The sequence below is a fragment of the Physcomitrium patens genome, chromosome 5 (genome assembly GCF_059467195.1).
Source record: "Physcomitrium patens ecotype Gransden chromosome 5, ASM5946719v1, whole genome shotgun sequence".
Classification (NCBI taxonomy): domain Eukaryota; kingdom Viridiplantae; phylum Streptophyta; class Bryopsida; order Funariales; family Funariaceae; genus Physcomitrium; species Physcomitrium patens.
Window position 1 is genome coordinate 15,789,397 of NC_143414.1, and position 25,217 is coordinate 15,814,613.

The 25,217-nt window shown below is 29.8% G+C and overlaps 1 protein-coding gene across 3 annotated transcripts; it reads right to left on the minus strand.

The window, feature by feature from the left end:
- Window positions 1-6,197: 6,197 nt before the first annotated feature.
- LOC112282597 (hypersensitive-induced response protein 1) lies at window positions 6,198-9,225 on the minus strand. Of its 3 annotated transcripts, none has more exons than XM_024520391.3 (6): window positions 9,176-9,225; window positions 7,872-8,082; window positions 7,588-7,708; window positions 7,348-7,439; window positions 7,097-7,193; window positions 6,198-6,941 (listed from the first exon to the last, which is right to left on the minus strand). In XM_024520391.3, the coding sequence occupies exons 2-6, from the start codon at window positions 8,058-8,060 to the stop codon at window positions 6,571-6,573; spliced, it is 870 nt and encodes a 289-aa protein (XP_024376159.1). In that variant the 5' UTR covers window positions 8,061-8,082; window positions 9,176-9,225; the 3' UTR covers window positions 6,198-6,570. The 3 variants fall into 3 exon arrangements, with proteins under 3 accessions (XP_024376159.1, XP_024376157.1, XP_024376158.1); XM_024520389.3 differs by having other exon boundaries at window positions 9,153-9,225; XM_024520390.3 differs by having other exon boundaries at window positions 9,089-9,225.
- Between the last annotated feature and the right edge of the window lie 15,992 nt (window positions 9,226-25,217).

The following is a 25,217-nucleotide window of genomic DNA, read 5'->3' on the forward strand; positions in this document are numbered from 1 at the left end:
AATAAAGTTTAAAATCTATGCCAAAGAGTTGTACAATTGAGAGAAGCAAGTAGATCAAGTTCACAATTAAATCCAATAAGTTTGACTACTATAAGTATGAGGGAGGTAAGAATAAATATATTGGAGAAGTTTGATGGAAAAAAATCAAAATTTTGAAGATTTTTACAATATTTTTACATCTTTTTTAATATTTTAATAGATTTATTCAGGTTGGATTTATCAGTGCACTTTTTTTTGGAAGTACTCTCTCTTGGTTTATACCTTTGATAGAAAAGGATTAACGACTACTCTATGATTTGAATTTATTTTTAGAAGTTTTTAAATTCACATTTGAAATAAGTGATTAAGAAAAAATAGTAGAGACTAAACTTATATTTTTATAATAAAGATCATATTCAACTATCATATATGTTGTTGAATTTCAAAACCTTGCTTGTGACATAGATTGGAATGATAATGCCTTTATCAATCAATTTTAGTATAGGTTAAAAGATAACATCAAAGATTTACTATTGATAATGCTAAGAGTAGATTCATTACAGCAATTTATTGCTTAAGCCATTATATGCAACAATCAACTCTTTGAAAGATTTCAAGGATAAAGATTTTATTAGAGAGGTACAAGTCAAATCATAGTGATAGCTTCTAAATTCATAGAAGCTTATTTATCAAGACTAGAACCTATACAAATTAACACAATACATTTTATATTTCTTACTAAGCAAGAAAAGACTTGATACTATCAAAAAGAATTATGCTTGTATAATGGAGAACCTAAATACACTACTCAACATTATCCAAAGAAGCAATAAAACTACAAAATAAGGAGCATATTTGTCAAAGAAGATGATGTGTCAAAAAACCAATTTTTTTAGCTACAATAGGAATCATGTGGCTAAAATATTATGCAACACATAGTAAAGGTCTTATCTTCTCCTTAGATCCTTCACCTTGTTTTACAATAGAACTTTGTTTAGAACCAAAAGATCACAAAGTCTTAGCTTTGTTAGATTTGAAAGCCTCGGCTTGTTTATAGACAACGACTTGTCAAAAAATAAAAAATATTTTTAATTAAAAAACCAAATCTATACATGTAAAAGTAATTGATGGTCTTTTATTGACTTTTGGAGATTTCAACCATAAAACTCTTTATTTAGATGTAGCAACTAATATTTATAATAGCTTATTAATATTTAATATGATTAGATCTCTTTCTAACTCAATTATATGAGAATTATCATGGCTAAAAATATATAATTTCTATATTCATTAAATTTCTTATAATTTTTATTTTTTTTGTAGTTTAATCCATGATTTTGCTATTCAAATAGAAATCCATAAGTCTAATATTTCCAAATCCTTATTAGTAGATAGAAGAGCTTTCAAAAGAATAATTATTTTTTTCTATATATGAAACATCTATTTTTAATTAAAAAAATTCAAATAGCATTCCAAGTCAATATCAAGATTATCAAGATATTTTTGAAAAAAAGAATATAGATATTCTTTCAAAGCATCATTTCTATAACTATTCCATTGATTTCTAAGAAAGACCTCAACTACTATTTGAACTAATTTATAACCTATCACAAAACAAATTGGTTGCATTCAAGGAGTGCATTAATAAAAACTTGGCTAAGAATTTTATTTTCCATTTTAAATCTCTAGCAAAGGCTCTTATTTTATTTATGAAGAAAAAAATAGATTTCTATGGATGTATATAGACTATCAAGGACTCAATAAGATCACCATTGAGAATAAATATCCTCTACCTTTGAATTTAAGAATGTTTGATCAACTCAATCAAAGAATGATCTATATTAAAATAAATCTACAATGTACATATAAATTAATATGCATTAAAAAAAGAGATACATAAAAAACTACGTTTCAAGCTAAGTATAGATATTTTGAATATAATATCATGTCTTTTGAATTCATGATTGAACCAACTACTTTTCAACATTTAATGAATGATGTCTTTTTTGAATTTTTAAATAAATTTATTATTTATTATTTGGATAATATCTTAATCTATTATAAAAATATAAAAGAGCATAAATTTTATATTTTTTGTATATTTCAAAAACTAAAAGATGTAGGATTATATACTAAGATGGATAAGTGTATATTTTAAACTACTTAAGTTGACTTCTTAAGATACAACATTTTAAATGATGGCTTTATGGTAGATCCTAAAAAGGTTTAAATTATCATAGATTATAAGATTCGAAAAATAATAAGAGATGCATAATATTTTTTTAAATTTATCAATTATTACTAGATCTTCATCAAAAACTTTTCTCAAGTTATAACTTCTCTTACACATCTAATATATAAAGACAAACTTGAGTGGAGCAAAGAAGTTGAAACATCTTTTGAAGCCTTAAAGACAACATTTATTCTTGTATCAATCTTGTATCACATTGACTTTTCTAAGGCATTTTTTATAGAAACAAACCTATCAAACTTTGCTATGGGTGCAATTTTGTCACAAATGGAAGTAGATGACAAGTTCCATCCAGTAGCTTTCTATTCCAAATTTTTTTCATCAACTGAAATTAAATACAAGATTCACAATAAAGAGTTTCTTATAATTGTTGATTTATTTCAAGAATGGCGTCATTATCTAAAAGGTGCTTCTAGTCTAATTATTATATATATAGATAAGAAGAACCTCAATTATTCATGTCAGTACATATTTTGAATCATTGCCAAGGGTGTTAGATCATGTCTTTATCAAATATTTGATTTCAAGATTATTTATCAAATTGAAAAAAATAAGGTTTCATGGATGCTCTTTCTAGATGTTCTTATCTTATATCAAAAGAAGGAGATGCAACTTTAAATCAACAAAAAATAGTTTTTTTGAAGCCAAAGCATTTTCATCTTCAAGCAAGGAAATCAATATTAATTGTTGATTCAATTTTTCTCAAGCAAGTTCAATCAAGTATGTCTTCTAATCTTCTTATTCATGATATTAAAAATAATTCTTCTAATTCTTAAGATACTTCAAAGTTTGAATTCAAAAACAATCTATTCTATTTCAAGGGACAATTATACATTCTAGAATACAAAGCATGATTATGCATTCTTCAAGCTTGTCACAATAATTAGATATTTTGGATATAGCAAAACTTTAGAAGTAATATCTAGAGATTTTTAGTGGCCTAAAATGTGGAAGGGAGTTAAAGACTTTGTATAATTATATAATATTTGTTCAAGATAAAAAATTCCTCATCATCAATCTTATAGACTTTTTTTAACTATTATCTATTTCAAAAGAATTATGATATTTTGTTTCTGTGGACTTTATCATAGATCTTTCAATTTCATATTCTTTTGACTCTATATTCAGATAGTATATTGTTTCACAAAGATGGTATATTTTGTATGATATAAAATATCTATTACAAGAGAAAAAACAACTAATTTTTTCCTTGACAATATCTATTGCTATTATGGATTATCAAAGAATATTATATCAAATACAAGATGCAATTTGTATCATGATTTTGAAAAATTCTTTTTAAGATTTTAAAGGTGGACATAAAAGTATCTTTAATTTTTCATCTTTAAATTGATGGTCAAATGGAGCAAGTGAATCAAGTTTTCGAGCGATATTTGAGATATACCATCAACTATCAGCGAGGTGATTAAACAATTTTTTTGCCATTGGCAAAGTTTGCTTATAATAACACAATACATTCTTCTACTCAACAATCATCTTTTTTTAATAATTATAGTTATTATCTATGAATTGAGGCTTTTGACTTTTTAAAAGTTAATAATCTTGCAACAAAAGATTTGACAAATTATTTATCTAAGTTATATACAACAATAAAGATACATCTATAAGAAACTCAAGGACGAAAAAAAATCAACATAGATGTCTATTGCATGTCAAGGACAAGAACTTCATGAAAGCAAATAAACATGTAAGACTCTCTCAAAGAAATATGACAAAATAGAAATAAAAAAGTATGTATATTAAAAAAGAAACTAGAATATAGCTTCTTCACTCTTGTCAACTCTAGTACATGGTTAGCTTGTTGACCAAGTTTCTAACCTATCAATTAATTACAAACATATGTAAAATCAAAACAGAGTCTAAAAAAGCTTCTAGGAAGCTTTTCTAAAAGGTATTATGCAATTAATCTACTTTTATCTACTTCTACTTATCCATATTATCTAAATAATAATTATATATATATATATATATATATATATATTTATAACATTACAAAGAACAACCTCAATTCTATGTTGGCAATAAAATATGGATACTTCATCATAATATTAAGACTATTTGTCTTTGTAATAAGTTGCAATATTATAGACTTTGACTATTTTCTATATAAGAACAAATCAATCTAGTTGCTTATTAACTATAGATACTAAAGTTTATGAAGATCCATCATTTATTTCATATGTCTCTTCTTAAGATATATTAAGATATTTTATTTTTTGTATATTTGTAGCACTAAAAAGAAAGAGAATCAACAACTAATAAATTCAACTTAAGATCTGTCATTTGCTAAGTTATCATACAAGATGTTATGACTATCACAACCTTTAAGACAATACAATTGAAATTAAGACCTTCAAGAATAACATGTGCTTCCTCAAATACATGGTGAAATATAATGTATTTGGTATCATGACCTTGGAAGCGACTCTTAATGCTTGGTGATATTATTGGAGGTAAGAACCACCTGCGATAGTGTTTTAAATGTTTTATTTGAAAAAAGTTGTGAAGTCCTTAACAATGATCAAATAATAAGGTGGTCTTATTGCTCCAATATGAGACACTATCGACGGCTCAGAGGATCAATCAACCACCTTCAAAGAGAACAAAGATCAAAGCATGTAGCAAACACAATTTGCTGTATCTTACACTTTCTCAATATATGATTGTTGTTCCTTGTGGAAATTTTCCCTAGAAGATGGAATAATGTCATAGACATATATGTTTACCTAAATACGTAGTATTATGTGATAGTATAGTAGCTTGTAGAACAAGCTAATTATGTGGCGCACATATAGAAAACTTGTCTTATAAATTAAACATGTGTCTTGCAAGTTGGACACATGTAAGAGGTCCTATAGAACGTTGTCACATAGCTTTTAGTTATATATATATATATATATATATATATATATATATAAACAAGAGTGAAGCCTTCTTCACTCTTGTCAATGTTTTTTTAGTCCTTAGTCTTATTTCAAGACTTTCTAGTCTTCTCGGCTTTAGCAATATCCATTCTAGTTTCAATATTATATTAGTTTTGAGTGAATATCTATTCTTTTTGAGTTACAGAAGAATGTATTGAGTTTTTGGTTCTTCAAAATTCATGTCTTTGACAATTATCAAGTAAGTTAGATTTATAAATCTACATGTTTTAGAATTATTTATATTTAGAATTGTTTGTTTTGACAATGTTAGAATTGGTATCAAAGTATATATATATCCACATATGTATTTGGTATGATCCATACAATTTTTGATAATTTTTTTTAATTATAGAAATTGATTATTTAAAAAAAATATTAAAAGATATAATTTATACAAATTAAGTAACAAGCCTAATATAAGCTTCGATATTATATTTATATTAGATTTTCTGAAATAAACTCACATTTTGATATTGTTTTAAATTAGAATAATTTAAAGAAATAAATAAAAAATATGATACAATACAATATATTCTACAACCATTTGTCAAATTGAAATGTATTTAATAAATTTGAATATATATATCACATTCATTTGAATTTGAAAGAAACAAGAAATGTTACAAATCAAAAAAATACATAGTTATATATCATTGCTGGTAGGAATGTTCAAATCATAGACACAGTATGTATATGAAGATGAAACATGACAATTCAGTTAGAAATTTGACTAAATTAATGTTCATTGTAAGTTTATAACAATAAGATATATATATATATATATATATATATATGTATATCTGTATAGAATTAAATAAATGCAATTATTCAAATCTGGAACTTTCAATATTATTTAAATAAAATTTATGGTCTTATTTAGCAAGTAAAGTAGCTTTTTTTGGATTTGGAAAAAGCCTTTCTATAGTCTTATATCAATATTCTTGAAACATGAGCACTATCGAACTTGTAACAGTTTTGGATAAACATGTAAAGTTGCTCCAACCACATCTAAGACGCCCGTCTGTCTTCAACGGTGTAAAAAAGTCTGAACTTGCTGTAAAGCCTTCCCTTTGCATATGGATGACTATTTTGTACACGAAAATCAAGGAAACTCGATGGTACTATATTTCATAAGCAATATTCTAACTGAAAACTGCTGGAGAAAAGGCCAAAAAACCAAAAAAAACTTTCACCAAAAATCTTCTTAACCCTATTGGCTATTCTAGGAACAATCCAAAACCACTAACTTCAGAATTCTCTCGGATACATAGTCAAGCCAGGAACGCTTTTCTTCACATTTCCTATTCCAATTTTTGTTTTTAAATCCGCCGGAAGAAAAAGAATAAATATAATGAACAAAACTACAAAACTTTTAGATGTGCACAATAGAGTCTCTTAAATCGCATGAGCTTTCCCGGCATCACCCTGCAACAAACCATTCCTGATCTGGTCAGCCACATCACGTGCTCCACCAACCCCATGAGGGATAAAGACAGTTGAGTTCTTGGAACTAGCACCGATATCCCTCAGTGTGTCGAAGTATTGAGTCACTAGCACCATATCCATGACCTCTGCTGGCGATGTCCCTGGGACATTATCAGAGAAGGCCATTACGCTCTCCCTTAAACCGTTCACAATAGCTTGTCTTTGACGAGCAATACCCATTCCGGACAGATACTTGGATTCAGCTTCAGCCTCTGCACGTTTCACCTGCAAAATCTTCTCTGCTTCGGCCTTCTCGACAGCTGCCACCCTCATTCTAGCAGCTGAATTTCATTCAAATGCAAAACAGAAAGAAGAAGGAAAAAAATACAGTATTTAGTACCAAATTTGTAATACAAAAGCCAACCTTTTACAACTCAATATGTTTAAGTCAACACAAGCAGCTCAAAGTTTATGATCAGAACATGCAGCCACTTACCTGCATTGATTTCATTCATGGCACGCTTTACAGTTTCATCTGGTTCAATATCAACGATGAGTGTCTGAACAATCTCATAACCGTACGTCCGCATGGCCTGCAACTCCTCCACAGGTAGCTAGTTAGTTACATCATAACATGCCATATAGCTTCAAAACAATTATATATATATATATATATATATATATATATATGTGCGTGTGTATAGAAGCGGAGATACTTCACTGAAATGCATCTGTTGATCCCTGTACCTTCTCAAGCTCCTCCTTAACATTGTTGGCAATCTCATTCTTCTGCTCGAAAACGTCGTCTAAAAGCATTTTAGGCACACTGGCTCTCACAACTGCCATCACAAGGTCATAACACCACCCTGGGTGAGTAAGACTGCGTGTCTTACTACTTGCTTTCCAACTACAAAATCCATTCACACCCCTCAAAGAAATCACGAGCGCAATAATCTTAATGTTCTCAAAAATTGGAAAAGTCCTCACCGTCAAACACGTACGACTTAATTTGTTCCCGAGGATTTGTCAGTTTATAAAACGCATCCTCTGCGGTCTCAATGTGACATCGATACTGAACAGAAGCAACCACCGTCACAAAGACATTGTCCTGCACAGTGACGGGCACATACACATACCATATGAATTTCCTATGTCTGTATCGGAACTTAATCATAAAAAGTTCCACGAGGAACATAAGAGGACTCGGAAGTGATAAAAACGCGGAAACAATGTCACAGCTACTCATTCTTCTTCACATAGAGAATACCCACCTTCGTCTTAGTTTCGCAACGAACATCAAGCTGCTGCACCCGAAGAGACAGCGTTCCAGCAACGTTCACTCCAATACACCAGGGCGTACAGTGGCAACCGGGAGTCAGGATACCTTCAAACTTCCCGAAACGCTCTTTTACGGCAACAGTCGCCTGATCCACTTGGTATAACCCAAGTGTATTACCCATGATGTTGCCTCTTAAAACCCCACTGCATTTTGATGAGATAAATTGTAATCAGATTACATAACCTCAAGATACTTAAATATGGGAAGAACGAGAAAAACTCAATATCTTTTCCATTCCCAAAAATCTGACAACACTATATTCTCAAACACGCAACCTAACAACTTTCGACAGTCATGACGGATTCCATACAATAACCGACTTAATGAGCTTGATGAACACGGAGAATTATGAAGAGAGAAAGTGTGTCGATAATGACTGGGTAAAATAATACGCTGAGCACAAGGTGGACACAAACATGAAATAATTATAATTCCAATGCAAAAAGACAAGAAAAATAAAGCGCTTGTAACAAGCCATCTAATCACCGATGAAGATAACTCGCTGCCCACCACACGGGATACAACATCTCTAAGCTAACGAGGATTGAATACACCTAAGTGATAGAGTGACAAGAATGCTCACGAGGCCACGCAGGGTAAAGATCAAGTAATTCAATTTTCCACGAGGAAACAGTTTAAGAGAAAATCATGCAAGGGAGAGACAGCAGGCATCAAATCAGCAGACTAGTATGCACATGCGCAATAATGAACTGCAATTCAATAAACAAACACCCTCCACCCATCCCAGAGCCTAAATCCAACACAAATAAAACAAGGAAACCACAAGTAAAAGTCAAAATAAATGAAAAAAAATCCCAGACCCACACTCCAATACCAAACAATACATTTCCACTCGTAGCAAAGTGATGATTTGTGGGAAAATCAATGATAACAACAATAATAAAAATAAAAATAAAAATGTTGAGAATCGTTAGAAAAAAATCCAGATTGCGATATAAAAAATAAAAATACAAAATAAAAAAAAACAACCCATGTCACACAAATTTGACAAACAAAAAAAACACAAAAAAAACCCCCCCGCCATACGAATCACAACCCAACTCGCAGCAACCCAAATCACACGCAGCAACGTAAACCCTCGTTTCAACCATCCAATCCGCACACAAACCAGCTCCCCAATTTGCCCACCTGCTTTCAAAACCGCAAAACCCAATTCACGAAACAAAGAACCTAAAATCGATAAATCCCATACCAGCGAAGAACACGGCACGAGACCTGAAACGCCCTCTGGGAACTTGGCGACACGAAGACTCGACAGCAGCACCACCGAGCGAACTGGTACAGTTGAGCTCACGTGGTTGCTTGACGGTGATCTCGATTGCGGAGTTCCCGACTCCCACATCCTCACAAGCGTAGAGTGCCAGCCTTCGCGGCAACGGACATCGGGCGGAGGTGGGGAGGCCACGTCCCCTTTCACCGTGCTCGCTCTGGCAAGCTACCCTCGACTTCGCCCTTTATTCATTGCGACACCTGTAGCTCTCGTCAGCAGTCGCAAATTGGCTTTGGAGGGTAGGTACCCTCCCCGCCGGATTCGGCTTAATAGCCTCGTTGACATGTGCGCTCTATTCTACATGGCTCGGTTTTTCATCCTTCTTTTTATTTACCCTTTTAGATTAAAGAAATATTCCATCATACTTTTTCTTGTGGTTTTAGAACTTTACAACAATACATACATCATAATCGATTATAAATATGTATATGTATGTATGTATATATATATATATATATATGTATGAAAATTTCTAAAGCAACACTGCTGTGTTGTTAATGTGACACCTCTTTGGATTCTCATGATTAATTCAGTCTATCTATTGTTCCCTATGTCCAATCATTAACCCTCCCATTCATGTTCTATGTCCCTAGTCTCAACTCCTCTCTCCTTCCCTCCATCCATTGTCCATCCTCATTCTTAACATCCATCCCCTATTTTTGTTCCTATTTTATAGAAAATAACATGCAATTTTTATAGCAATTCATGTTTTTTTATTCAAGAAACCAACCTTGAATCGTTGAAGCCTTTAGCCATAGATTTTATACATGATGTCTATTTCAAAAGACTTGTATATTTGAAATTTTAGTTGAAATTATTTAGATTTCAAAATACACATAACATACTTAAATAATCCAACATGATTAAATTATAATGAGGTATACTATCTTTTAATTAAAATGCAATATCAAAATTGTCTTAGTAAAATTTTTTAAAATAAAAAACAACTTTGTTTAAGATTATTATTGCCATTCACAATGATAAGAAATGGAAATAGAAGTTAGGTGCTAAAAACGGAGATAAAGGGTGGGAATGGAAAATTAAGAACCAAAAAAAGGTATTGAGAGGGCAAGGGAATCTGGAATAGGAAATAAGGGCTAAGAATGTGAAAAGAAGATAAAAAAATATACTAAATTAATCATGAAAACCCCGAAAGATGTTGCATTAACAATATGGAAGTATTGCTTTAGCAACTCCATATAGATTTATTTGTAATTGTTATTTTTTTAGATCAAATATTATTGCATATAAGTAATATTTTTATTTTTATTTTATTTTTATTTTATTTAAGTTTTTTATATTTAAAATAAAATAATTTAAAATAATATGATTTTTTATAAAATAATTAAAATTATTTTAAATTATTTTATTTTAAATTATAAAATAATTTAAAATAATTTAATTCTTTTAATATGATTCTTTTAATATGATACTTTTAATTCATTTTATTTTCTTTAAAATTATTTAAATTTATTTTATTTTTTTAAAGATGCTAAGAGCAAAGATTTTATTGAAGAAGAATGAATCAAATTGTAATAACAGTTCTTAAGTTTTGATAAACTTATTTATGAAAACTAAAACCTATGAAAATTAATGCAATATGTTTTAAACTTCTCATTAAGCAAGAAAAGACTTGATGTTGTCAAAAAGGACTGTGCTTATACTAAAAAAAATCTAGATATATTATAAAATATTTTTCAAAACAACTTTCCAATAATAAAATGAGCAACATAACTATCAATAAAGATAATGTGTTAGAAAAAAAAATTTGTCTAGCTACAATAAAAACAATATGATTGAAATCTTATATAACATCAAGTGAAGGTCTTATTCTTTCATTAAAATCCTTATCTTATTTTACAATAGATGTTTTATTATAACCTAAAAATCACAAAGCTTCTACATTGTTGGATTTAAGAGCCTTAACTAATTTTTTACATAATTTTTTTATTAGAAGATATAATATATCTTTGATATTAAAACTAAGCTTATGCATACAAAAGTCATAGATGGTCATTTCTTGTGTCTAGGAGATATTATTCAAAAAACTATTCTTATAGATATATCAATAAATAATAATAATAATAATAATAATTAATATGATTAGATCTTCCTCAAATTTAGTTGCTAAAAAAAATTAATCCTTATAGAAATTAGACTTCTTGTAATTTTAATTTATTCCATAGTATAATCAAAACTTTTCTTAATCAAGTAAAAATTCATAAGTCTAATACAACTAAATCCTTATTTATAAATGTAAGAACTTTTATATATGCTATAAAAGAAGGATCATATTTTCTTATTTTTACTATATTTAATTCTAATAATAAAAAGACTATAAAAAATATCCCAAGCATATGTAAAGATTATTAAGATATTTTTGTAAAATATAATATTAATATTCTTTTAAAAAATTGTCTTTATAATTAGAAATGATATCATTATTTGAAAGTTGCTTCTGATCTAATAATTTTTTTAATATAAATCACAAGAACATCAAGTATTTTATATCAAAGCATATTTTGAATTATTGCCAATTGTTGTGAAATATGTCTTTGTTAAGATTTTAATTCAATATTATTTATTAGTCAAAAAAAATCCAAGTTTTTCAATTTTTATTTTAAAATATTCTTAACCTACATCAAAAAAAAAAGAAGATGTAACAATTGATTAATAAGAAATAATATTTTTAAAGCTAGAGTAATTTCATCTTGAAGCAAGAAAAAAAAATTATTATTGATTTAATATTTTTTATCATATCTATTTAATATGTCATTATATCTTCTTGTATATTATACTAGGGAAAATTCTTTTAAATTTTATGATACTTCTAAATTTGAATCTAAGAACAATCTTTTGTATTTCAAACAATATTTTTTTGTTCCAAAAGATAAAATATAATTATGTACTCATCAAGTTTTTCACAATTTTTTAGCTATTAGATATTTTGAATAAAATAAAACATTGGAATTAATTGTAAGAGATTTTTCGTGGCTTCAAATATAGAAGAGAATTGAAGAATTTGTATATTTGTAAAATGATTGTTCAAGATTAAAAACTCCTTGTCATTGGTCTTATAGACATTTTCAATCATTATCTATAGTAAAACAACTATGGTCATATATTTCTATGGATCTTATCACTAAATTTCTAATTTCAAGTTCATATAATTTGGTATTTATAATAATAAATTATTTTATTAAAATAATATATTAAATATAATATATTAAAGACATAAAATTTAAATAATAAAAAAATTCAATATACTCTTGTATTACTTGAAAATAATAGATATTCATTCAAAAATAATATAATATTGAAATTAAAATGGCTATTACCAAAGATAAGAAGACTAAAGAGTCTTCAAACAAGACTGAGGACTAAAAAGGTATTGACAAAAATAAAAAGAGCTTCTATCTTATCTCCGTACATACTATGTAACTAGGAGCTATGTGGCAATGTTCTACAGGGCTTTCAATACATGTCTTAATTTCCAAGGCAAATTTTATATATATACACTACATACATAGTTTGTAGCACAAAGAGTAGTGATCACATATCGATGAAGTCTATGATATAACAAATTATATTTGTTACATATTTTGATCTTTGTTTCTTTTGAAAGTAATTAATAGGTCCTTTCAACTATCAATAATGTTTCATTCTAAGATAAGAAGACCACTCTAATATTTAATTATTGTTGAAGCTTTCATAACTCTCTTTAAATCTAATATTTGTAATATCATCAGGAGTTGTTTCTATCTCTAATAAAATTACCAAATATTGAAAGTCTCTTCTAAGATCATGATATTAAATGCATTGTATTTTGTTATCTATCAAAAGAAGAATATATCATTTTTTAGGTTCTTCATCTCTATTACATTGTATTGAAAGTTGTAATAATTACAATATCATATTTTATAAGTCAACAAATAATAAATCTTAGGTTAAATCTATTGCTTGTTGATTTTCCATCTTTTTAGTGCCACAAATATTTAGAAACTATGAATAAAGATAGAAAGTATAATGCAATTTTTTTTGGACCTTGTTTCTTTTATAGCAAAGTTTTGCTATTCTTCATCTTATTTTTGATAGATGTTGTCAATGAAAAATATTAATCTTTTCTGTATTTGTAAGATTCTTTGCTAAAGTTTAGGATTTAGGATTTAGCTTTCATGAATATTTATTAATATTATATCTATGCTAATGAACAATTTATTCTAACCTATTTTGGTGTTGCCTTTAGTCTAAGATTTCTTTGACTTTATACTCTTGATTATTATCTAATTCTATAGAAAGATATGATATTTATTATTTTTTTGGTATATCTATTATCTTACATGGCTCAAAAAGAGATACATAAAATAAAAGATGGATCTTCATTGATTCAAATAGATGTAATCAATAAGCAACACGATTGACTTATTCACATATAAATTTTTTTCAAAGTCTATAATAATCTAACTTGTTATAAGGACAAATAGCCTTGATATTATAACAAAATAACCACACCTTATCGCCAATGTAGAATTGAGGTTGTTTCTTATGATAAGCATCCATGTTGATCTATTATTATTCTTAATTTTTTTTAGTTGTGTCTTTATTGTTGTATGTAGCTTGGATAAATAAATTTGCCAAATCTTTTGTTACAAAATTATCAATTTAAAAAAAATCAAAACATAAATTTGTAGATAATAATCATAATTAATAAAAAAAAGATATTTGTTGAGTAGAAGAATGTATCATATTATTATAAGCAAATTTTTTCAATGACAAAATAATTTTCCAATCACTTTATTGATAATTGATGGGACATCTTAAATTCTACTCTAAAACTTAATTTATTTCCTTCATTTATTCATCAAATTGAGGATAGAACCTGAATATAGTTTTATGTCCATGTTTAAAATCTTAAAAAGAATTTTCTAAAATCATGATACAAATTGAATTTTTCTATTAAATATAATATTCCTTGATAATTCGTAATTGTTATAAATATTATCAAGAAATAACTTAGATATTTCTTTATTTATGATAGATTTTGTACAAGATACAAAATATATTATTTTGATAAAATAATCTATTACCATAAATACATAGTCACAAAAATCTAAGATTAGAAGATCTATGGTAAAACTCATAGAAACAAAAGACCATAGTTGTTTTGAAATAGGTAATGGATGAAAAAGTCCATAAGATCAATGACAAAGAATTTTTTTATCATGAATAAATATCACATGATTGCACAAAGTCTTTCATTATCTCCTATATTTAAAGCCACCAAAAAATCTCTAAATATTAGCTCCAAAGTCTTTATATCCAAAATGTCTAGTTTTTATGAAATAAAGATAAGCTTGAAAAATACATAATTATGTTTTTTCTTCTAAAATATATAAGTAACTTTTAAAATAGAGTAGATTATTTTTAAAATTAAATTTAGAAATATTATAAAACTAAAAAAAAATTTAATATCATAAATAATAGGATTAGAAGATATATTTGATTGAATTTACTTTAAAAAAATTGAATCAACAGCTAATTATAATCAATCTCCAAATTAAATTAAATTATTCCTAAATTTGAACTTAAAAGTATCATGAGACTTAGAAGAATTATTCTTAATATAATGAACAAAAGGATCAAAGGACATACTTAATTGAACTTGCTTTAAAAATATAAAATCAATAGTCAATATTAATTTCTTCGTTCAAAGATGAAATTGCTATAGCTTCAAGAGGGTTGTTTCTTGTTAATAAAGAGTTTCATTTTTTTTTTTTTTTGGTATAAGAAGAGAGCTAGTTTGAAATAAAAATTTTCATTCATCTTCTTTTTTAATACATATTAGGTTATATGCTTCTCATAGATTTATTTGGTATAGATCTTTGCAAAGATTTTTTTTTTTTTTTTTTTCATAAATAAGATAAAAAAATCTTATTAGGCATTTAAAATGGTATATGAATTTTTTAGCAAAGTTCTTGTCAATGAATTTCTTCAATACAATCAACTTATTTAGTAATAACTTATAGATTGGTCCAAATGATGGTTGAGCTTTTTCTTGAAGATCAATAGAATAATTATAGGAACAATGTTTTGGAAGAATATCACATTTTGTTTTTTTGAAGAATGTCTCAATAATCTTGTTACATGCTTGGAATATAACTTGAAGTCTTTCTACCATTAGAAATATGTATGGAATATAATACAAAAAATGATCTTTTTTTTGTAGAATGCATAAAAGCTCTTGCATCTATCAATAAAGATTAAGTTGTATTAAATTTATAAATTCCTACTTGACTAAAAAAATTCTAAGTTAAATTACAAAAAACATCAAAGTTATGAAAATTTTAATCTATTTAAGGATTATATTATTTTAGCAATAATAATCTTAAAATAACTAGATTGAAAGAAGATCTAATCTTATTAAATATTATTAAGCTAATATGAAATTTAGTTACTATATTTAAAGAAATAATTTCATGGATAACATGTCCAAAAGATAATAAATGATTATTTATGATTTCTACATACACATATTTATTTTTATTAACTAAAGATATTTCATATTTTTTGATAAAGTCTTTATCTATAAAAACAAACTAATGCTCTTGAATTTAACAAGGCTAAGATTTTATGATTTTTTAATCTTAAACAAAATTCTATTATAAATTAAGGTATGATGATACATGGATAAGATAATTATATTATTGATGTATAGAGATAGGTAATTAGAGCCGTTTTTAGAAAGTTTTTAGAATTACGTTCAAGTTGGTGGTCCATATGGGATCCACAAATGGAACATCTAATATTTATCTAGATGGGACTTATCTTTAGAATCTTCTCAAAGAACGGTTATCTTAGCAGGATTTGTCATTAGGATCATTTTAGAAAGTTCTAAGATAGTTGTACAATATATAAATAGGAATGACCAAAGCTATTTGAGGCATTTGGTCAAGTATAGCTTTGGTTCCTTTCTCTCAGTAAAGTTTGATTTGTATTTTTTATTCTATTCTATTCTATTTTTTAATGCTCTATTTTATTTAGCTCTATTTAGTTTTATCTTACTTTATAATAGAATTTATATTATTATAGATTGGAAGGATTTTAATTCTTTAAGAGAATTCAATCTTATTTCATTAATATCAAAGCAAGAGTTAATTTGTTCTTTGGTAATATATTAATAGCCATCATTTACTTTGAAGTCGATTGTTGTGGTCACACCGATTATTGTTTTGAGACTACCATGAGATACTTTTAAGAAATCAAATGAGAAGTTAGGTATTACGGTAGCAAAGTTTAACAAAGAAATATCAGCATGGGTGATATGGCAAAGCCATCTTAAGTAGAGATTCAAGTGCAATACCTCTTAGATTAAATAGCTACTCTATAAGGACAAATAGAAGCTTCTAGGATAAGGAGGTTGACATCTGCTAGGTTGAAATTAAGCAAGTTCAAAGCATATTCTAGAACTTCAAGGCAAAAAGATATATGCCAATGGCTCTTTAGTATGTAACAATACCTTTATAATATGATATAGATAAGTTAATTATATAGGTAATTTGAACAATAGAAGTTTCTAGAATTAAAATTAAGTTAGTAAACTAAGTAGGATTCATCATAGAATATTCTAAAAAATATTTAGGATAATTATTTAGGTAGAGTCCACTATAGAACCTTCTAGAAAAAACTTAAGGTGGTTATCTAGGTGGAATCCACCACCTAAGAATATTTTAGAAAGTCTAAGGTAGTAGGATAAGGTATAAATAGGACCGGCCAAGGCTTTTTATGCCATCTAGTTAGGTATGGCTTCAAATCCTTTCTCTTAGTAAAGTTTGATTCTACATCTTTCTATTCAGATCTGTTTTATTCTATTTTTGTTTGCTCAGTTTTGTCTTTCATGTTCTATTTTTTTTTTAATTTTGTTCAATTTTGATCTAATTTATTTTATCTTATTTTTTAAAGAAGCCTTAAATTATTCTAGATTGGAAGAATCTTGGATTTTTTTTTGAATTAGTCTAATCTTATTTCATTGATATCAGAGGGAGTGTTAGACTGTTTACTTTTGATAGCATGTCAATAATCATCATTTAGTCTAAGGTCAGTTGTTGTAGTCTCACTAAATACTGTATTGAAGCTATTACAAGCTATTCTTAAAAAGACAATTGAGAGATGAGAACACATTATAATAATGGAATTCAGTAGAGAAATTATAGTATAGAAGATATAACAGAGCAATCCCAGACAAAGGCTCAAATATAACACCTCTTAGGCCAGATAGCTACTTTGTAAGGATAAATAGAAGCCTTGAGGACAAGAAAGTCAACATTTCGTAGATTAAAATTGAATAAGCCTAATACATATTTTGGAACTTTAAGTCAAGAAGATATATGTCAATAGTTCTTCAATATGCAACAATACCTCCAATTATTTGGGACAAATACTACTGAAAGAATTATATATACAGCCAACTATTTGAGAGATGCGACAACCATTTGGTAGCAATATTGAGTTCAAAGTTATAGAGCTTAAAGTGGATTTTGTGACTCGGAGGAATTTGAGACTGAGTTTAGGAATCAATTTCGGCCCATCAATGCAAAAAAGATAGCATACAATTACTTGGAAAATCTTATACAACGTAGGTCACTACAAAATTATGTCTCTTAATTCAAGTCCTTATATCTCCAAATTAACAATATTTTGAAGGTGAAGATGATGGATTGATTCCTATAAGATTTGAAACCTAGAGTCTAGCAAGAAGTTGAGCTAAAGGATCTATAAACATTCAAAGAGGCATTTTGGATTACAAAGAAGATTGATGCTATAGATTTTAGAAATCATAGAATACGACCTATAGCACAAAATCTTATGCTGCTATCTAATATTATGGCACAACAACCAATGCCAATGAAGATTGATGCCTTACAAGGATCATTGATACTACAGAGATAACAAATATTGGTGCAAAAAGGATTGTATTTCTATTGTTGAGAGCCAGGCCATCAAATTGGAGGTTGTCCAAAATGTCAAAATGCAAGTATCAACAAGATAAGGCGAGTTTACAATCTCAAAATTCATCAAGTTGATAATGAGTCAAAGTAAGAAAACATGGCTCTCGAATATAGGCTCTAAAGGCTAGTACTTAAGATAGCTATTGTCTCTCAAAGAAAAATGGTATAGCCTTGGATAATTATAAAAAGAGTCGACTAGTGCTTCTAATGGGACTACTAAGAGGGCAACCATGTTGAGTGCTTGTAGATTGTGGTTCTATAAATAATTGCATCACAATTAAAATTACCAATTGGCTTGGAATTAAAACCAAAGAAATCAAAAGAAGAAGTTTATACCTTGTAGATGATCGAGAGAACATATTGAATGAAATGTGTGAAGAAAAAATCTTGAAATTGAGAAACATCCATGTTTTAAGAGAAAAATTCAATGTAACAAAGCGAAGGTATGATGTTATCCTTGGTATGCTATAGCTGGAGATGGAAAATAAGCAAGTTGATTGGATAGCAAGGAAAATCTCTTTTTAAGATAGAAGATGCAAGATAATTTTTTTTACTTTCACATCAAGTGAAGAGGAAAGACAATTTATAACTAAAGACTTACTTGTAAGGACGACCTTTATAAAGAAGTAACTATAGCATAAGCAATTAGTATATATGGTGGTTTCAAAGCTTGCAGTAGTGGTAGAAAAGATAGCTAAAGGGATAGAATGGGCAAAATAATTCATGTGGAAATATTATGATGTCTTTCCAACTGACCTACCTAATGGCGTACCTCCTAATCAAGGTGCCCTCTTTAAAATAGAACTATTGTCTAGAGCCAAACCAGCAAGTCAACCAATTTATTACCTAGTACCAAAGAACTTGAAGAACTATGGAAGACATTCTACAAAATCTTGGAAAAAGGCCTTATTCAAGAAAGCACATCACTATGGAGAACATCTATACTCTTTGCACCTAAGAAAGATGGTGGACTTTATTTTTGCATCGACTATTAATATCTCAATAAATAAATTGTTAAAAATACATATCCACTTCAATGCATGGATGATCTTTTTGACTAATTTTGAGGTGTGACCATCTTTAATAAATTAGATCTTCAAAGTGGATATTGGCAAACACCTATTGTAAGAAAAGATGTAAAAAAGATGGCATTTTGTATGCGCTATGAACATTTTGAATGGCTCATTTTATCTCTTGGCCTCACCAATGCTCCAACTTCTTTTATAGGTCACATGAATAAATTGTTTGGAAATCTTTCAAACAAGTATGTAATTATTTTCATTAATGATATCCTCATATATAATAAAATCTTTGAAGAACATGAGCAATATCTATGAGAGGTATTGTCTCCACTATAAGATAGTCACGTTTATTGCAAACAATCAAAATATAAACTTTGGAAGTCAAAAATCACTTTTTTGGAGGATGTAGTATCCTCCAAAGGTGTGTGTATGGAGCAAGATAAGATAAAAGCAATGGAAGATTGGCCAACTCCCAAAGATGCTTTTGAATTTTGCTCATTTTTAGGCCTTGTTGGATATTATTGCTATTTTATTTGGCGATTTGCTCACATTGCTGCGTCATTGAGAAATATGTCCTATTTGAATGGAAACTTAAGAAGCAAAATACCTTTGGTAAGTTGAAGGAGGCACTCATTATTGCTCTAATATTGCACCTGTATGATCCTAATCTCCCTTGTAGGCTTGACATTGATACTTTTGACTTTGCTATTGGAACAATCTTTCAACAAGACTTTGATAGGTGCCTTCAACTTGTGGTGTATGAATCTCGCAAGCTTAGAAGGACAAAGCGCAATTACTCTATAAGTAATCAAGAGCAATTAGTGATTCTACATACCACAAAGGTGTGGCAATGGTTGTTCGGACTGACCATCAATCCTTGCTAAATGATTTGCATCTAGAAAATATGAAATTAAGGCATTATTATTGAAAAGAATAGTTGCAATCTTTTGATATCCAACTTGAATACAAACAAGGGTAATAATATATTATGCTTGATAGTTTATTATGGAGACCAAATTTAAAGGACAAATTGGAAGACAAGATAGAAGTTACTACTATTAGTAGTATTATTTCAAATCTAACCAAAGAGGTAGAATGGAAGGAAACTACACAATGAGATGCTTATTTTAAGATGGTTAGTGATTAATTGAAGGTGGGTGATATAGAATATTAAGATTACACTCTTAGTAATGGCTTGTTCTATTTCAAGAAATAAATTTATATACCTAATAATGTTAAACTCTAGACGTGCATACTTTAGGATGGATATGATATTCTAATATCTGGACATCTAAGATGCAAAAAGACCTTAGAACGAATCTCAAGGACATGATTTTGGACAGGTTTGGATTGTGATGTTCAAGCCTTTATATCCTCCTACAAGTCATGTCAATATAGTAAAGCATGCAATACAACATCTCTTGAATTATTGCAGCCAATTTTGCTATCTACAGCATGTTGAGAGGAAGTAACTATGGATCTTATTATGTATTTGCCATAGACACCTCATAATCATATCGCGATTGTTATCTTTGTGAATCAACTCTTGAAGCAATTTCACTTAGCTATAATATGCTTAAATATTGATGCCCCAATATTACATGAGTCTTCTTTGATACCATCTTTTGTCACCATGGATTATCTCATGTCATCATTTCAAATCAGAATCCATGTTTCACGAGAAGTTTTTAGCAAGCTTTGTTTAAGCTATTAGCTACATGACTTGCCATGTCTATAGTCTACCATCTTCAAAGAGATGGATAAACAAAGTATGCAAATCAGACCTTAAAAGATATGCTATGGATATTTGTAGCAATTCATCATAATAATTGAGATGAATACTTGACATCCTTGGAGTTTCCTCATAATGATAGTATTCAAGTAAGTACCAATCATTTATCATTTTTTTTTAATATTGATCAGCATCCGATTATATTAATAAGTCTCTATTGCCTCATTAATACCAACAATCTTAGAATAGAAGAATTTATACAAATGCTTATAATAACCTTATAAGAAGCATGGCATTGCCTTCTTACTGCATAGAATCGACAAAAGCAATATGCAAATAACCATCTACAATATAAGATCTTTCAAAAAGGTGATTAGGTATTACTCTCCAATGCCAACTTGCAACTTGCTACATCAATCCAAATTCATAAACTAGTACCTCAGTGGCTTGGACCTTTGCACATTTCTATAGTCGTGTATAATGTCACATACAGCCTCAAGCTTCTCCCACATATTTGGATCCATCTAGTCTTCCATGTTTTACAATTAAAGGAATTTCATACTAAACCAAAGTACTTTTTGGATCAACATCAACTATTACAACCACCAATTGTAATTGATGATTAATAAGAATATGAAATGGATAATGTTTTGGAATATCACTAACTTTGTCGTGGCAGAAGACATCCGCAACTTAAATACAAAGTTTTTTCGAAAGGTTATTCTATTCATGATGCAATGTGAAAACTTGCATAAAACCTCATCTATTGCCAAGTAACAATTTAAAAATACCATCTGGAGTAAAACGAGGACGTTCTGCATTAGTAAAAGGAGATTAACTATAATAGAATATAGATAAGATAATTATATAGATAATTAGAACCATAGAAGTTTCTAGAATTGAAATTAGGTTAATAGACCAAGTAGGACTCATCATAGAACATTCTAGAAAGGATTTAGGACAGTTATTTAGGTAGGATCTACTATAGAACCTTCTAGAAAAAAACTTAGGACAGTTATTTACATGGAATCCATCATAGAACCTTCTAAAGAAGGATTTTAAGGTAGTTATCTAAATAAGGCTTACCACCTAAGAACGTTCTAAAAAATCTAAGGTGGTAGGATAAGATATAAATAAGATAGGCTGGGACCTTTTAGGGCATTTGATTAGGTATTGTCAAGGACAAAGACTCGATGAGGAAAAATATACACCAAAAGGCTATCTCGATATAATAAGTCAAAATATAAACAAGTAGGTATATTAAAAGGAAACTGGAATGGCTATTGCCACAAGACAAGAAACTAAAGACTCTTGAACCTGAACTAGAAGCAAGAAAGGAGTTGACAAGAGTGAAGAAGCCTTCACTCTTGTCTCTATATATACTATCTAACTAGGGGCTACGTGGAGACGTTCTATAGGACCTCCAATATGTGTTGACTTTGTAGGACACATGCCTTGACTTACAAGGCAAGTTTTTCTACGTGTGGGCCACATAGTTAGCTTGATCTTCAAGCTAACAACATGTGTGGCACATGGCCAACTTGTTGACGACGTTTCTAATCCAAAAAGTCAATTAAAGACACCTATGAAGTCAAAGCAGCGTCTAGGAAGTTTCTAGGAAGCTTCTATATTAAATATTATAGAATTAACTTACTTTTATCTACTTTTACTTACTTCTACCTATTTCTATATGTAATTATTAGCTTACATGATTATGGCCGTGACATTACCCCCCCTTCTAGAGACGAGTTCCACGAGGAGCGGTCATCATATGTTGAGGAAATCTATGATGCGACGAATTGTATTCGCCACATACTCTGATCTCTGTTCTCTTCGAAGATGATTGATAGGGCCTCTCAACCATCGGTAGTGTCCCATACCAGGGCGGGAAGACCACCCAGTTATTTGATCATTTTTGAGGCCTTCATAACTTCCTTCGAATAGAATATTCGGAACACCATCAGGAGTTGTTCCTACCTCTAGCAAAATCACCAAACATCGGGAGTCCCTTCCCAAATCGTGATACCAAACGCGTTGTATCTCACCATCTGTTCGAGGAAGAACATGTCGTTCTTGAAGATCTTCATCTCGATTGCGTCATCTTGAAGGTTGTGACAATCGTAATGTCTCGTCCGGCAGGTCAGCAAACGAAGGTTCTTAAGTTGAATCTGCTGGTTGTTGGCTCTCCATCTAATTAGCGTCACAAATGCAAAGAAGTTACAAACAAGGATAGGAAATTGAATGTTATCTTGCCTCAATCTTGTCTCTTTTATAAGAAAGATTTTCATCTTGGTTTTGATGGATGTCGTTGATGAAAAACTTTGACTTTAGTTGATGCATTTGCTAGATTCCTGGATGGCTCCCATGTGCGTTCACTAATATCATATCCGCGCCAATGAACAAGATATTCCAGCTTATTTTGGCGCCGCCTTGAGTCTAATATCTCTTCCACCTCAAATTCTTCATTATTATCTACTTCTATAGGAGGCGGTGGCATTTGTCTTCTTCCTTGTATATCCACTGTCTTATATGGTTCAAGAAGAGATACGTGGAATACAGGATGGATCTTCATTGACTCTGGTAGATGTAACCGATATGCAATTGGGTTGATCTGTTCAGAAACAGAAAAGGGGCCAAGCCTACGATAGTCCAACTTGTCACAAGGTCGAGTAGTCTTGATATTGCGACGAAGTAGCCATACCTTATCACCGACGTTGATCTGTGGTTGCTCCTTACGATATAGATCTGCGTTTATCTTTTGTCGTTCTTGAGCTTCCTTCAATTGTGTCTTCATTATTGCATGTAACTCTGACAACCGATTTGCCATATCTTCTGCTGCAGGATTATCAACTTTTGAAAAATCAAAAGTATCAAGTCGTGGATGATAGCCATAATTGGCAAAGAAAGGTGTTTGTTGCGTGGAAGAATGTACCGTATTATTATAAGCAAACTCTGCCAATGGCAGAAGGGTTGTCCAATCATCTTGTTGGTAGTTGATAGTACACCTTAAATATTGCTCCAAGACTTGGTTTACGCGCTCTGTTTGTCCATCAGTTTGAGGATGGAAAGCCGAAGATAGTTTTATGTCCACTTTTAAAATCTTGAAAAGGGTCCTCCAAAATCTTGACACAAATTGAGTTCCCCTATCCGATATGATATCTTTAGGTAATCCATGATAGCGATAGATATTATCAATGAAAAGCTTAGCTGTTTCTTCACCTGTGATAGATTTTGTACATGGCACAAAATGTGCCATCTTGGTGAAACGATCTACTATCACAAATATGGAATCATAAGATCTTGAGCTTAGAAGATCTGTGATGAAATCCATAGAAACAGAAGACCATGGTTGTTCTGGTATAGGTAATGGCTGAAGAAGTCCGTAAGGTCGATGACGAGGAATTTTTGATCTTGAACAAATATCACATGATTGTACAAAGTCTTTGACTGACTTCCACATTTGTGGCCACCAAAAATCTCTTGATATGAGTTCCAAAGTCTTATTATATCCAAAGTGCCCTGTTGCTGGAAAGTCATGACGTGCTTGAAGAACACGTGAACGTGCTTCTCCTTCTGGAACATATAGGCGTCCTTCAAAATATAATAGATTATTCTTGAACTCAAACTTAGAAGGATCATGAGACTTGGAAGAATTATTCTCGATATCATAAACAAGAGGGTCTGAGGACATACTGGACTGGATTTGCTTGAGAAAAGTTGAATCAACAGTCAATGTTGATTTCATTGCTCGGAGATGAAATTGCTCCGGTTTCAAGAGGACCGTTCTTTGTTGCTCAAAAGCTGCATCTCCTTCTTTTGGTGCAAAATAAGAACGTCTAGATAGGGCATCGGATAAACCTTGTTGTTTTCCTGGCCGATAAGTGATAATGAACTCGAATCTTAACAAAGACATACTCCAACGAGCTTGACGACGATTCAACACGCGTGCTGACATGAAATACTCGAGGTTCTTGTCATCTATATACACAGTGACTGGACTAGAAGCGCCTTCTAGATAATGATGCCATTCTTGAAAGGAATCCACGATCGCAAGAAGTTCTTTATCGTGGATCTCATAATTGATCTCGGCTGTTGAGAATTTTCTTGAATGAAAAGCTATCGGATGGAGTTCGTCATCTGTTCCCATTTGTGATAAAACTGCACCCAAGGCAAAATCTGATGCATCTGTTTCCATAAAAAATGCCTTGGAAAAGTCAACACGATATAA

Coding starts and splice junctions, on each gene's coding strand:
- LOC112282597 (XM_024520391.3), bottom strand. CDS start 8,060: ATGGGTAATACACTTGGGTTATACCAAGTGGATCAGGCGACTGTTGCC. Junction 7,709..7,871: donor GTTGCGAAACTAAGACGAAG/GTGGGTATTCTC, acceptor GTCACTGTGCAG/GACAATGTCTTTGTGACGGT. Junction 7,194..7,347: donor TTAAGGAGGAGCTTGAGAAG/GTACAGGGATCA, acceptor GAGGAGTTGCAG/GCCATGCGGACGTACGGTTA.